The 15,849-nt window shown below is 37.1% G+C and overlaps 1 protein-coding gene across 3 annotated transcripts in view; it reads right to left on the reverse strand.

The window, feature by feature from the left end:
* Nup153 (nucleoporin 153) overlaps positions 1-15,849 on the reverse strand; it is a 47,438-nt gene that overhangs the window by 24,353 nt on the left and 7,236 nt on the right. Inside the window, exons 2-9 of one of the 3 annotated variants that reach the window (XM_040755920.1) lie at positions 13,243-13,468; positions 9,805-10,053; positions 8,895-9,034; positions 8,681-8,815; positions 4,115-4,231; positions 3,972-4,016; positions 3,834-3,887; positions 1,587-1,733 (exon numbers count right to left, since the gene is read on the reverse strand). In XM_040755920.1, coding sequence (XP_040611854.1) covers positions 1,587-1,733; positions 3,834-3,887; positions 3,972-4,016; positions 4,115-4,231; positions 8,681-8,815; positions 8,895-9,034; positions 9,805-10,053; positions 13,243-13,468 — 1,113 coding nt within the window. The remainder of the gene's footprint in view (positions 1-1,586; positions 1,734-3,833; positions 3,888-3,971; positions 4,017-4,114; positions 4,232-8,680; positions 8,816-8,894; positions 9,035-9,804; positions 10,054-13,242; positions 13,469-15,849) is intronic. The other 2 variants (XM_040755921.1, XM_040755922.1) reach the window with 2 other exon arrangements.

Genomic DNA, 15,849 nt, shown 5'->3' on the forward strand with positions numbered 1-15,849 from the left:
CTACTTATAAGCTGAGATGTAGATCTGTGGCTGAGCACTTGCCTCCTCACAAGCCTAAGGTCCTAGGCCTGACTAAATACAAGTACTAATAACAATAGCAATAACGATGAAATTTTTAAACCTTGAGAACCTGAAGGTTCAAAATGGAGTATTAATAACGAAAATCTCAATAATTAATTAATGAAGATGAGTGAGTTGATGAGTAATTGCTACGCTATTTTATCAAATGTGAAGCTTTTCAAGAAAATTGGCTGTTTTATGATATTGGAAACAAACGTAGGCACACAGTAAAATCATAAACTCAAAACACTACACTAGGTTAAAATAAACGACACAAGATAATAAACCCAGAATGTGAGATGTTTTATATGACAACTGGCCTTGTCTCTCCAAATACAAACATGCCTAGCAATTCCACTCCTTAGTAAAGACCTAAGAAAAATGAAAACTTATGACCACAAAAGCTTGTCTACATAAATGTCTATCACAGCATTATACATTAGAATGAACAGTGAAAAGACTCCAAATATCCCTCAAATAAGTAATGGATGAGCAAAGTTCCATAAATTCATTTTATTAAATAGTTTGCCTTTAAAAAACAGCAAAATATTCATATCTACAGTAATTACATATAAGCCCCGAGAACACAGTAAGTTATTAAAAACTTTAGAAGAGAAATGGTATCGAAAATGTTCTAAAATTGAACCTAGTAATGGTTCAACAACCTGTGGATGGATATGCTAAAGCCACTATAGGATAAACATGAAATAGTTTAAATTTATGGTACATAAAACAAAAATTAGGGGCTGAAGAGATGGCTCAGAGGTTAAGAGCACTGACTTTTCTTCCAGGTCCTGAGTTCAATTCCCAACAACCACCTTGAATAAGATCTGGTGCCCTCTGCTGGCATGCAGAAGGTTGTATACATAAAAAATAAATAAAATATTAAAAAAAATAAACTTTTTTGTGGTCTAGAAAAAAATCAAAAGCAGTATCTGAACTTTGTTTGGATCTTAGTTTAGAGAAACAGATACGAAAAACATTTAAAAATATTTTTTAAGATGAAGTTAATACAGGAGAAATTACTTCATTCAAAAGATAGGACATCTGAGACCTTTTAGAATTCAGCAACACAAATAAGACACAGTAAGTATTTAACAAAATTTATCTGGCAATGAATATATAAAATTCACCCACACAAATTTAGGATTTGATCAAGGTAAAAGTAATTTTTAAAGGTATACCAATTCTAACTCCTCACTAACAGGCATCATATATCACACAATTCCCAGAGGTCCTCTATTTTGTGTGTGTGTGTGTGTGTGTGTGTGTGTGTGTGTGTGTGTGTGTGTGTGTGTGTCTTTGTTCACTACAGCCAATATTCAAAGACTGGTTCAAGAAGAAAACAGATTGGTAAAAATAAATACATGCAGACATATGTAGTAGTGCACACCTATAATCCAGCACCTAAAAGCAGAGTAACCAATATGAATGTAGGTCAGCCAGGTTATCTCCTGAGTTCCAGGCCAGCAAAGCTACATAATAAGACAGTGTCTTAAGAAAACAGAATAAACAAACAAACTCACACTGTTCTTTTTATCTATCCTTTGATTTGTCTTCCTTAAGTCACCAGATGGGGTCAGAGATGGTTTAAAATAGATAGTTCTATTTGTTGCTATGGAAACTGGCTTTGGGGTCATTAGTCTCTGAACAGGGGGATACTGAGATTCCACCTTATAAGAAAACAGAAATCAAAAAGAAACATTTTTATTTATCAGTGGCATATCTAAAAAATTATTTCAAAATAACTAATGTGGCCAAGAGACTATTTCCTAGAGAAATTAATAGGCAGATTGAAATAACAACAAAAATGATAAACCAAAGATATTTAATCTATATGCAAGTCATATATCTAATTCTAAACTATTTTTGCAGGACTAAATTTTATCCCAGATTCAATGGGTTATCATACACAAGCACACATGTACCCAACACAAAATCAAACTACACAATATTCAAAACAACTAAACAATTTTAACCTTAGACAAGAAAATAGTCATAGCTAAAACTTTTTTTTCTGCATTTTCCCAAACCTGTTTCTATTTTTCATTGGGAAATGTTTGGGGTTTTTTGTTGTTTTGTTTTGTTTTGTTTTTTACAAGGGCTAGAGAGATGACCCAGTAGATAAAAATAAAAACACTTGCTTCTCTGCAGGACTGGGTTCAGTTCTCAGCACCTATGGGGAAGACTGCATCTATGAGAGATTTAGGCCCTCTTCTGGCTTCCAAGGGCACCAGGCATATACATGGTACACACAAGTACACACAGAAAAACACACACATAAAATAAAACCATTTTTTTATGTAAACAATTTTTAAATAAGTTATAAAAATCTTTCAAACCCCTAAACACATGCAAATCTTTTTATCTCAAGTAGTTTACCATTATTTTAAAAACAAATGGTTTAAGTCCTTTGGTTTAAAGGACTTATTGAGTCTAACTGATAAAGCATTATATTAAGACTTCTAGTAGGTGCATGCCTTTAATCCCAGCACTTGGGAGGCAAAGGCAGGAGGATCTCTGTGAATTTGAGACCAGCCTGGTCTACAAGAGTTAGTTCCAGGACAGTCTCCAAAGCCCCAGAGAAACCCTGCCTTGGAGAAAAAAAAACAAAAAAACTTCCAGACTATGAAATGAACTGGTTTCTAGGTCTCTACACACTCAATTGTTTTGCTCATAAGTACATCTCGTTGTATGAAGTTGAGAACACCCACTGTATCCCTAAACTGTCATGCAATGCATGGTTCATTCGCTCAGCAGCAACTGCCAACAAGCCTGGTCTCCAGAGTAAGCCTCTATTAAGCTATAAAGTTCTCTCCTTAAATCCTCAATGAGAAAATTTGTTACATGTGACACATGAATAATACTGTACTCCAGGCTTTTAACTTCCAGCAACTCATAAACATTGTAGTATTTTCAGTCACAACAGTTTACATTATGGTATAATCTTAAAACTTTACTTTTCTGACATAAATGAGTCTGAGCAAAGTTAACATTTTATATTAACACCATGACAGTGGCTCAAGGAAGATCCCTCTTGCCTAACTACAAACATCTAGGTAACCCTAGAAATTAAAACTCTTCCAAGAAAAAGAAAACGTTTGCTTTCTTCATGTATCATATTCAAAAGGATACTTATATAGCAACATCTCCTTTAATCTCCACAAGTAATTCAGAGAATGATAATTTTAGTAATTACTTTTAGAGGGTTTAATGTTATAATAAATTCTTTCGTTAAGTAAGGATCCAGGAATCTACTTTTCCTGGAGTATGCATAAATGGCTATAAACATAACACAAGAGACACCTCTTCAATACCGTTACCAAGCACTAATCTCCCTTACAATAATTTCAAAAGCTAATCTAGTCCACAGAAACTACACTAAAAGGTATGAAGATACCTACAATGCACATTTTATTAGCTCCAATATCCTCAACTAGTATTGAAACACGTATCAACATGAAGCTCTATCATGTACAAGATTTCACACATTGGATAATGAAAATTCTTCAAAAATGACTATTTCAATGAGGGGATAAGTTTACATTTGGAATTTCCACTCCTCATTTTATCTACCTAAAATTAAGAAAAACCCGTAAGGACTGTCATGAACATGAGGATGGAAAAACAGACAAAACATTGAATGCACTTCCTATGTTGCTCATCCTAACGCTGTCAGAAAAGTCACAATGCCCAACAGTGCCCAAGGTATAACTAGCTCCTTTTTCAAACACATTTCCACAGCAAAGCTGTGAACATTATATACAGCTTACCTTTTCTTTTTTAGCCTGAAAAGCTGTGCTGTCTATCCCACTCCTATCAAGAGGCTGAAAAAAATGAAACAGTATTAGAATAGGTAGGAAACTGAAAAACAACTCTTTATATCAAGTAAGACTTAGAAGTTAACGTACAGAATTCAGAGGAGAAGAAACAGCAGATGGAATTCTTTTCGCATCCTGTTAACATTACAGTAACAAAAAGAGTTAATAAAACTAAGAATTTTTTACACCAAACTCTATTTCTGCTGCATTATTTCATTATTTCAAACTTTTACCGCAAGAGGGCTTGACATTTTCTCTAACGACTGCAAAATCCGCCGTGCTGTTGAGCTGGTCACACCGTAAGACTGAGCATTAAGCTGTTTAGCTTTCATCTGTCTTCTAACTGGTGCCTAGAAAATAATAGTCCATTACTTGCTACAACATATAGTCCAAAGTATATATTTAATGCAATGAAAAACCAAAATAGATATCTAAAATAAAACAAGATTATAGTGACAGTGGCTTATATTTGGAAGGGAACAGGCTATGTAATTATCAAACTCTAATTCTCTGACTGCAGAATTACTTTAGTAATCAGAAGTGCAAACAGCATATAACTAAGCAGTGCTGGAACACGCCTTTAATCTTAGCACTTGGGAGGCAGAGGCAGGACAATCTCCAAGTTTGAGGTCAGCATTCCAATACAGCCAGGGCTACTCAGAGAAACCCTATCTTGGGGAAAGAAAACATCCAAACAAAAAGACAGCATGCACTCTTCTAAAGAAAAATTCATATGTTCCATGATGGGAATAGAACAATCCATAAAAGTTTTTTAAAAAATTCAATGACAAGCTACCATCCATAACACTGAGTATTAAATATTTAATTAGAATTCAAAGAACAAAAGGACTGTAAATTTTAATGTAAATTTACCGCTTTCATCACTATGACTTAGTTTACTATGACTAGTATAACAAAGAGATTTTTCAAATACCCAGACTATTTCTTGAAGAAAGAGCTTTAGATCTGATGTTAAAGCTTTCTCCCTGAGGACCAGCTTCCAAAGGAAGGAAACAACCAATAGCCCTTTCCAGCTATGGCACCTATGAACCACAACTACCAGCATGGAATGAAAACCCTACAAGAGTGCAGTAATAGTATGCATACCTTGGCAAAAAAAAAAAAACTCTCTAATTTAATGCAAGGCCCACTAAACAAGAGGGAAAACAAACTCGTACTGGGAACCTAGCCAACTACCCAAGGCTGGTGAATTCATAAATCTTGGAGGAGAATCTACACAACCATTTTACTAAACCAACATAATCCATAACTATGTTCTCAAATATATTCACACCCACAGGTAAATGTAGTTTTCATCTTTCAGCAAGGAAACTTCTCTTTGCAAGAGACAGACACCACCAGGTGCTGGTGGCACATGTCTTTAATCCCAGCACGTGGGAGGCAAAGGCAGGTGGATCTCCGTCTTCAAGAACTAGTCTGTTCTTTCAATGTAGGCTTCTGGCTTCAGGGCCTGAACTCCATAGATCCAAATTACGAATCTTTAGTGTGTTTCCTGGCTCTTACATTATATGGAAGTAACAGGTATTACCCAAATGTCAGTTACAGGACTGGAGGTGTCATTCAAAGGCAAAGTACTTACTTGCCTGCCAAGCAAGACACTCTACATTTAACCCCTCAGCTTGTAAAAGCAAGCAACAACAAAACCACAAAAGCTCACCAAATTTCAGTAAGTGTTTGTAAGTCCATATTGAGAAAGGATATGTAGTGCATTTCTATGCTTGCCCTCTCCAAAAGCTTCCAGGTAGTCTCTCCTATCCTTAAAGTGTTATCACAAAATTAAAATGTCATACCAATGTGTATGTAAGTAAAATGTGTACAGGAATGTCTTTCACATCCTTTAGCACAAAGACCTGAATGTGTTTTATCACTAGATTTACACTAAAGTATTTCATGCCATTTGTTAGCTATAAACAGTGAACAATCTTTGTGTGTGTAAGTTTCTTTCATTCATTCATTCATTCATTCGGTTTTTGAGGCAGGGTTTCACTGTGCAGTTCTGGCTGTCTTGAACGCCCTCTATAGACCAGGGTGCCTTGGGATTCAGAGATCTGCCTGCTGCCTCAACCTCCCAAGTACTGGGAATAAAGGCATACACCACCATTGCTCAGCTAGTCTGAACAATCTTATCTGTTCAATAAACTTAATTCATATTTGAAATAGACCTTCCTACCTTCCTAGTAATACTGTTCACATACCTCCTTCCTTAGAAAAATACTACCACAAACTCCAAAATGTTGTTTCTTTAAAACATGTCCAATTTCTGCTAATATGCATGATTTCACATATTAGCCTTGTAGCTTATGTCCTTGCTAAGCCTAGTTATGGTAGCTTTAGAGAGGAGTGTAAGCACTGTCCTTGACTAGAAATACTATTATACTTCTTTTCCAATATGTATGCCTGGTACCTTTTTATGCCTCCCATCCAGACTAGAAGTTACAGCCTGAATATTAAACAGGGACAAGATTGAGGTAACCACATTCTTTTCCTAATCGCACGGGGACAGCATTCAGCCTTTCACCAGAAAGTCAGATGCTGCCTGAAGGTTTAGACGGATGTGCAATAATAACAAGTGAGGTTATCTGGTAGATGAAAACTCTTATCAAGCATGAGGGACTTTTGCCAAAATATTTCATGTTTTTTTTTCTTTTCTGAAAAAGATAGAATACACGTATTTTTAAATGTTGAACAAAAGCTTCATTCCGATGACAAACCCTAATTGACCATTATATTTGGATTAATTTACAAATGTATGTGGTGAAAAGATGCCTACAATTAATGAGAAATGTTGGCCTGGAGCTTTCTTGCAATATCTTTGCTAATCTCTCCTAAGTATATTATGAAAAGTTCTCTCTTCTTCGACTACATGAAACTGTAGAATTGGTATCCATTTCTTTCTTATAGGTTTGGGAAATTACATTTCTTGGCTGGGAGGTATTTCAATTGAATTAAATATACTGAACCAATAATTCTATCTATTCTTGACCAATACCAACCTACAGGAAATAATTGGGCATAAATCTAACAAAATGTGTTCAAGGTCCCATACTATAAACTACAAAACAGTAATGAAAGAAATCTTAAAGCACCTAAATAAGCCCAGCGGTGGTGGTGCACACCTAGGCAGAGGAAGATGAACCTCAAGTTCCAGGCCAGGCTTGTCTACAGAGCAAGTTCCAGGACAACCAGGGCTACACAGAGAAACCCTATCCCCAAAATACAACAAAACAGAACAAATAAAGCACCCAAAGAACTGGAGAGATGCATCATATTCTTGGACTGGAAGACTTGTCATGTGTTTTGCTCAATTTGATCTTTAGACTAAATGTAATCACAACCAAATCGCAGGTGGTCACTGAAAAAACCAACATCTTAACAGAAAACCCAGGGCTCTCCTATAGCTGAGCAGAAATAAGTGCCTAAAATGTGAACAACCCTCAATTCAATCCTCAGAACCAAAAGAATCTAGGAAAGCCAAAGCAAATTTGTATCAAAACAAATTTTGAACGGGCATTACCAATTTCAAACTTACCCTACCTACATCAACAGCTATCAAGAAGGAAGTACCAATGTAAGCACAGACAATGGGATAAGTTAACAGAATGAGAAAAGACAGTCTTCCACAAATAGTACTTAAACAAATGCTCAAATATAAAACAAATCAATGTTGATACGCAGTCATACCAGACACAAATCAACTCAAAATAAATGACACCTAAATTAAAGCCTGAAAAAAAAGTATGAAAGTTTTAAAACTGCTGTGACATTGGATTATATATATAAGACTATCTTATAAAAGAAACCAAAAGCATAAAATCACAATAGAAAAATGAAATATACTAACTAGTTATCACCTGTAAAACACACATTTCATAAAACAAAAAAGGAACTAGACCTCAAAAAATAAACCCTCAAAATTCATCAAGAATACAACACAATTTAACAAAGAAAACATAAATTCTAAACCATATACACTTAAGACATTCAACATCATTAGTCATTGGGGTCAAGCCAATTAAAATCACAAGCTGAAATTACCACTGTGTTCCTATTAGGATGGGTTTAAAAAAGAACTGACAATTCTACATGCGAAGCAAGGACACACAATACAACTGTTGTATTATTACAAGAAGCAAGCAGGTACTGACACCAAAAACACCTGTCTTGTTTATTATGTACTTAATCATGTGATAAGAAATCTAACTCTTGTGTATATGTTCAAGAGATATGAAAGTGAGTATTAAAACTGAAAATAATCCAGTATCCTTTCAATAATAAACTATAGCGAACTACCAGCATCAAAAAGGAAACAAGGTGTTCAAACTAAGCCAAACTTATGACAATGTACCACATCAGCCCAATTCAAAAGGCGACACACTTAACATTATGAAAAAGCCCTAAGTAGAGAAAAACTGGTAAAGAGCTGCAGGAGAATGACTGTAAAAGCTGACTGGAAATATCCAAGATAATGTTTGGTTTGGTGAAAATGTTTTTCAATATTTGGACAGCAGCAGTGACAATACTGTTTTGTCACAACTCCAACATGCTAAGATTAAGGCAAATTTTAACATGTGTAATCTCATTTTAAAGAGTGAATTGTCATACTTCCTAAACACTCACAAATCTAATATTCAGTATGCTCACTACAATTAAAATATTCTCATATGCTAAACCTTTTAAAGTAACCCCCAGAGTTCTATGATTTGTAAGAATTCAAGTCTTTTGGGTATTAGTAGTCAGTGTCTAGTAATACAAAGTTCACCAACAATCATCCTACTCACACTAATCTGGTAAGGTGTGTTCCGAGCTTTGTTCTGTCTCACAGCAGCAGCTGCCCCACCATATGTTGTTTTGCCAGGATAGAAAGGAGAGTCTCCAAGCTGACTTGTTTTAAGAATTGAAGAATTCCCAAGTGACTGCACAGAAACACAATGATAAATTATAAGCAAAAATACTGAAAACTTTTTGGTTATATTCAGAATAGTTAATACTCACGGTGGAAAGTGTTCCAAAGGCAGACAAGTTGAATGCTGGTTTTTTGGAGCTGGTGGCAGTGTGTTGTGAGAGTGAATGAGAGCGGTCTGCTTCAGGGGACCACAGAGGTGGCAGGGAAGTACTCTTTGAAACAGCTATATCTAGAAGAAAAATTTGTAAGTTGTAGTAACCACCGATTTTAAGACAATAAAGGACTAGATTTTTATAAAGAAAAATGAAAATTAAAACTAAAACTAAGCTGGGTATTGGTGGTGCACGCCTTTAAACCCAGTACTGAGTTCGAGGCCAGACTAGTCTACAGAGCGAGTTCCAGGACAGGACAGGCTCCAAAGCAATACAGAGAAACCCTATCTTGGGGTGGGAGGGAGTGTTAAAACTAAAAGGGGGCTGGAGAGATGGCTCAGAGGTTAAGAGCACTGACTGCTCTTCCAGAGGTCCTGAGTTCAATTCCTAGCAACCACATGGTGGTTCACAACCACCATGAGATTTGGTGCCCTCTTCTGATATGCAGGCAGAACACTCTATACTAATTAAGAATATATACTACTAATGCAGAGGACCTGGATTTAGTTCCCAACACCTTCCCACAACCACCTAGAAGCCCAGTACCAAGAAATCTGATGCCCTCCTCTGGCCCACAAAAACTCTTGTAGGCAGACACATACATATAAACTAAAAGTAGATCTAAAAATGCCTAAACTAGGATGGTGGTGCACTCCTTTAATCCTAGCATTGGGCAGGCAGATGCAGGTGGATCTCAGTTCAAGGACCGCCTGATCTACAGAGCAAGTTCTAGGCCAGGCATGGTTAGAGTGAGAACCTTTTTCAAAAGAAAGGAAAAAAAAAAGAAAAATCAACATATAAAATTTATCCCTACTGCCACAACTGCTTACTATAGTAACAAGAATACCTTTATCAGAAGCTCTTGAAGAAAAACCACTGGTAGTTGAGATGTTATCATCATCATGCTGAGAGGTAGAATCTTTAATTTCTTTTACAAGGGAAAATCCAGAACTGCCAATTGGGAACGCAGAGGACGTGGAAGGCTGACAGTGCAACGCAGGGGATTCCAACATGGAGAAATTCAGATGACTCCGATGAAGAGAAGGCCTTGTTAACACATCTGGATAATTTGAAGCAGTACTAGTCGTCGAAGGTTCTTAAAATAGGAACGTTACAAATAAAGCTGAGAAAAGGCATCACACTAGCCCAATAATAAAGCAGTCTTTACCACATCTACACATTTAGTGTCAGCCTGGACATCAAAGCTAAAATTTAGAAATCTACTTGTATTGGCATTCAAACATCACAAAAACTTGTCTAGCATAAGCAATACCCCCTGTAAAAATTGTTGGGCATAGCCAGGCGTTGGTGGCGCACGCCTTTAATCCCAGCACTCGGGAGGCAGAGGCAGGCGGATCTCTGTGAGTTCGAGGCCAGCCTGGTCTACAGAGCAAGTTCCAGGACAGCCTCCAAAACAATAGAGAAACCCTGTCTCGGGGGAAAAAAATGGTTGGGCATAGTGACACATGCTGTTAGTCCCAGCACTCAGAAGGCAGAGGATCTATAAGCTATAGCCTGGTCTATAAAGCTACATAGAGAAACCCTGCCTCAAAAACAAAAACAAAAAAGAAAAACCTAAAAATTAAACAAGATGGGTATGTAGCTTAGTATTGGAGCACTTGGCTCTGGATTCAGCCACTAGGAAAGACAAAACACACACAAACAATAAAGATTACAAATATTCCAATTTCTCTATGATCTGTATTCTAATACATGTATTTATTGTATTTATGGGTATATGTTTGTGTGTGTACATACACATGCCATAGTCCTCTTGTGAAGATCAGAGGAAAACTTAGGAGTCAGTCCTCTCCTTCCACCATCGTGTCCTGGAGACTTAATTCAGGCTGTCAGGACTGGTAGACAAGTGCCTGAATTCATCTCATCTGCCCTGAAATGTGTCTTACGGTACAAGTGCTCCAGTTATTGAAACTCATTCTAGCAGACAGTGCTTTTCACCTATCCCATTCTCTGATCCTTGCATCCATTTATCCTATAGGTAAAAGTGACAGGACCATTTCTAGCATGAGCAGACATCTACTAAATCTAGCAAAGTTTTATCACTTACAAACGGTTCCTTCCCCTCCCTCCACACCAAACTAGACAAAAAGCATAGGATGAGACAATTCTATGATTTACAGATTCACATCAGTCATCAATGCTCTATATTTCTATGACAACTATAAATCATGATAGTATAAATTAGGCAGATCCCCACAAGTAGAGCTCACTGCTGACTCATTTATTAGATATGCCACTATGGGGCTCTCAGTGACCTAAATTCTCACTTATCACACACATTCTTTTTTTTTTTTTTTTTTTTTGGGTTTTTTCGAGACAGGGTTTCTCTGTGGCTTTGCAGGCTGTCCTGGAACTCACTTTGTAGACCAGGCTGGCCTCGAACTCACAGAGATCCGCCTGCCTCTGCCTCCCGAGTGCTGGGATTAAAGGCGTGCGCCACCAACGCCCGGCTCACCACACACATTCTTGAGGCTTTCCTTATTGGCATATTCCACTAACCTAGTGAATGAAATCTCACTATGCAAACATGGAAATGTGTGCTTGGATCCCTAGTATCCATACAAAAGCTGAGTAAAGTGTAACCCACTAGGGAGGAAAAAGACAAGAGAATCCATTCTTAGGGTTTGCTAACCAGGTAGCCTCATTTAAGAAAAAAAGTAAAGAGCAACTGAGTACACACAAAGGTCACCTCTGTGCGCGTGCATGTGCAGGCACACGCATGAACATGTACACATTCACACAACACAAACTCAAGTCAAGTACATGGGCAGAAGGCTATAGGAAGAAACTTGAAACTGTCACATTCTGTCACTGCTGAACTACTTGAATGCTCAATACTACAAAAGTTATTTATAAAGCTTCGTATTTAGTAAACAATACTCAGGACTATTTAAGTTATTTAAGATTCCTCCATTTTGATACTACTTGAACAGTAAATGTACCTAAGATGGTTTTGAGAATGCATTTTACATTTAAATTTCACATGATAATGCAAATTGATTTTTTTTTCAGCTCTAGGAGGGTTTATATTTACTTTGTAGAGTTATCAGTGAACCTGACTCCACACACTGGCTGCAGAAGCAAATAAATAAATGCCTTGAGAAAAATCAAGGAAGACTGTAGGAACTATCTAGGACTGACAAGCTTTAATACAGGAGACAACATGAAATCTAAACAGTGTTTGCTTGATTGTGTGGAAGGGCCCAGCCCACCATGGGCAGTGTCATCCCTGGGAATGGTGGTCCTGGGTACAATAAGAAAGCAAGCTGGGAAAACCATGGGGAGCAAGCCAGGAAGGAATATTCCTCCATGACCCCAGCCTCTAGGCTCCTGTCTTGACTTCCCTGGATGATGTAAGCTAAAAGATGAAATCAGCCCTTTCTCCAAGTCGATTTTGGTTGTGGTGTTTATCACACCAATGCAAACCCTAACTACGACACTAAGAACACTAGACGTATAATTTTCCTCTAAGTAATCATTCTTCAAGCCCATTTCACTGTTTCTCTTTACAGGCCAACTAGATGGGAATATATATTACTAATTACACCAACAGTCACAAGGTACACATCTATGTTACTCCAAAAAAAATTTAACAAAATTTATCAAAACACAGTAAAAACAAAACCACATTAAATTCAGTCAGTGGTAGGGTCCTTGCTTAACATACCATCTCATCTTCTTCCTTCCAACCTTCCTCCAAAACAATGGAACATGTACAGGAAGATAAATATTTTTTGCAGCATCAAAAAATGTATATATATATAGTCTTGCCAAAAGCCACAAAATACTGAAATTATAAAAGTTTAAGCTGAAAGTCTAATTACCAAGGATCATAGTTTTCACTGATTTACCAGCCTCCCTTAATGAACAACAACATAAAAAAACTAGTACAGTTTGGTAAGATGGATCAGTAGATAAAGGGGACTACTATGCAAGATTGGTGACTTGAGTTCAATGCCGGGGAACCCGTGTCAAAGGAGAAAGAGAGAACTGACACTGACACTGACACATGCACACACACACACACACACACACACACACACACACACACACACACACAGAGAGGCATGCTGTCCCATGTGCACATAAAAACAAAGTAATAATTTAAGACTGCTAAATAAAACATACTCAATTTAAAACTGATTCCATATACACACAGGATTTATATATCACTCAATTAGACCGACCCATAGCCAGGTAATAGAAAGAGACTTAAAATTAGACATGGAAATCTGATTTGTCACGAAATATTCACACTATTTACCTTCTGTGTTACTGACTGCTGGCTCAGGGGTAATTCTCCCATCATCAATGTTTGTGTTGTCCTCACCAGTATAAATTACCCGTTCATCTTCTCTATTTTCTGGCCAGTGTGGAACTTCACCTGCATCTGCTGAACAGCTACACGCATTTTCGCTCTTGTTGAAGTATCTTTGTAACCACCCTGGAACAATATTCTTAACAGATTCTGTAACCCTGCTAAGAATGCCCTGTTGGAGAAAACATACATAAGACTATTTTAGAAAATCTATCTTTGTAAGTAAGTGTATACAGACAGTCACGCCAAGCAAAACACAAGTGTTTCCAACAAAATTTACTAAGACTCAGTTCATCACATTATGGCATCATACTGTTTTTATGAACGAACAACTAACCAAGATCTAGATTTAGTAACAGGCAGTCAATGTTTTCATTCTTCTGTGCCTTAGAAGGTTAAAAGACACAATATAAACCATTTCAACAATTATTTTGTGTCACATTCTTAAAAGACAAGAGCTAGGAATATAGTTCGGCTGGTAGAGTGTTTGCCTCTCAAGCTTGAGGCCTCCATTTAGATTCCTTAGCACTACAAAAGAAATAATTGAACACAGCAAAATAGGAAACAAGAAAACTAATCCAATGTAATTCAAACTCAAGAAATAACCCAGCACTTCTTTTTGGTGGTAAAATTTTTATATTATGAAATATTTCCTTTAAAAATCTGAGGAATTAGCTTTAAGATAACAACTTCTAAAGGAAAAACAATGACATAATACTACAGCTGACATTCATTGTGGCTGGGCACTCTTTTAAGCAATTTTCAAATATCTGTAAGTTTAATACAATCACTTTATATAGTGAGAATATGCCACTTCATGAATGAAGAGTCGGGGACAAACATGGTAATGTTGTCTATAGAAGACCCTGGTCTCAATCCCCAGTGCCATAAGAAAACCAAGGCATGAAGAGAGACAACGCCAGTAAGTAGCATGCCCAAGATACAAGCATGACTTTGTGATGGATAATAGCATGAGCCATGGCATCCTAGACCTATGGCAAAACTTGAATAACCACCTCCCTTTCTACTAGCACCCATTGGAATGACAATGAAAATCACATGAGAGAACATGGTAGCGCTTCTCAACGTTATCACATAAACATGAGCTAATTTTATTTACTAATAAGGGAAAAAGCTAGCAAAAGAAAGCTGGGATAAGGTAATTTCAGACATAAACTCTCAAAGCAACATTAATCAGGTTTCAGAGAATCACAGAAAGAGGGGCTTAGTGGATACAAAAAGAAATTAAGTCAATTAGGTTTTGAAAATTCTGTCAAGAGAAAAGATGGAAAATCTTTCTGAAACATACTTGAATGCTAACAATAATTGCTTTGTTATATGGAAAAGCAAGCATAACAAAATTAATATTTTATGTGATCTCTAGACAAAAATACAGATCTATATGGTTAAATTATCAAATGCAGGGTTCCTATAACATTCATTCTGAGGAAAACAAATTCATCCCCCCGCCCTTTTTTTAAACATTACATAACCAGGGGATGATGGCTCATGCCTTTAATCCCAACACTCAGGAGGTAAAGACAGGTGGATCTTCGTGATTTCAAGGCCAGCCTGGTCTACAGAGTGAATTCCAGGACAACCTCCAAAGCAATACAGAGAAACCCTGTCTTGAAAAAACAAAAACAAAACAAAAATTTGCTACATAGCAGTATTAACAGAAATTACTATGGACCTAAATCTAATGTTTATAAAGCACACAGAGTAATAGTTACCTTCCTATTGCAGACTTGAAAGTGCTTACAAGATAAATTATACTTTAAAAAGGACAAGGATAGGACTTGGAAGGCAGAGGCAGGCAGATCTGTGAATCCAAGACTAGCCTGGTCTACAAGAGCTAGGTCCAGGACAGCCTTCAAAGCCAGAGAAACCCTGTCTCAAAAAAACAAAAAAAAAAGGGGGGGATGAATGGAACTTCAGGGAAGAATGCTTTATAAGCGGGATGTGGTGGTGCACACGGCCAATTCTGGCATGAGGATGGAAGAAGCAAGGACACAGCTGGAGGACAGGCAAGGCTACAGTGTGAGGATGCTTTAGATTTTAAAAGAAAAAAACTTTAAAATTGCAATACAAACGGAAGACAAAGGGTTCCTGTAAATTCTCAAATCAACTTCTACAACTTCAAAACTAAACAAGAATTAAAGTTTTCCCTCAGAACATCATCTCTGAACCTTCCACCCTAGAGCAACCACTCCCTTCTATGTGTAGGAGGGTGCTGTCAATGTCACTTCCACAAGGTGTCCTCCAAGGACACCAGGCACATGATGTGCCAGTGGTGCACAGACAGACATACATGTAGAATGAAGATCAGGCATAAGAGGCCAGCCTAAGCTACATACTACCTTCAAGAGGGGAGGAGGTATAAAAGGAGCTCGGAAACAGGAAATGTCTCCATGTTCTGAAGAAGTTTCTCTAGAAAAAAAAAGCTACAATGTTGGAATGCTTTAAATCCTAATTTGTAAAAAAGAACTCTAAAATTGCAAAGAACCACCACACACACACACACACACACACACACACACACACACGAAATAA

This window comes from Mesocricetus auratus, unplaced genomic scaffold (assembly GCF_017639785.1).
Source record: "Mesocricetus auratus isolate SY011 unplaced genomic scaffold, BCM_Maur_2.0 Super-Scaffold_100013, whole genome shotgun sequence".
In the NCBI taxonomy this organism is placed as follows: Eukaryota; Metazoa; Chordata; class Mammalia; order Rodentia; family Cricetidae; genus Mesocricetus; species Mesocricetus auratus.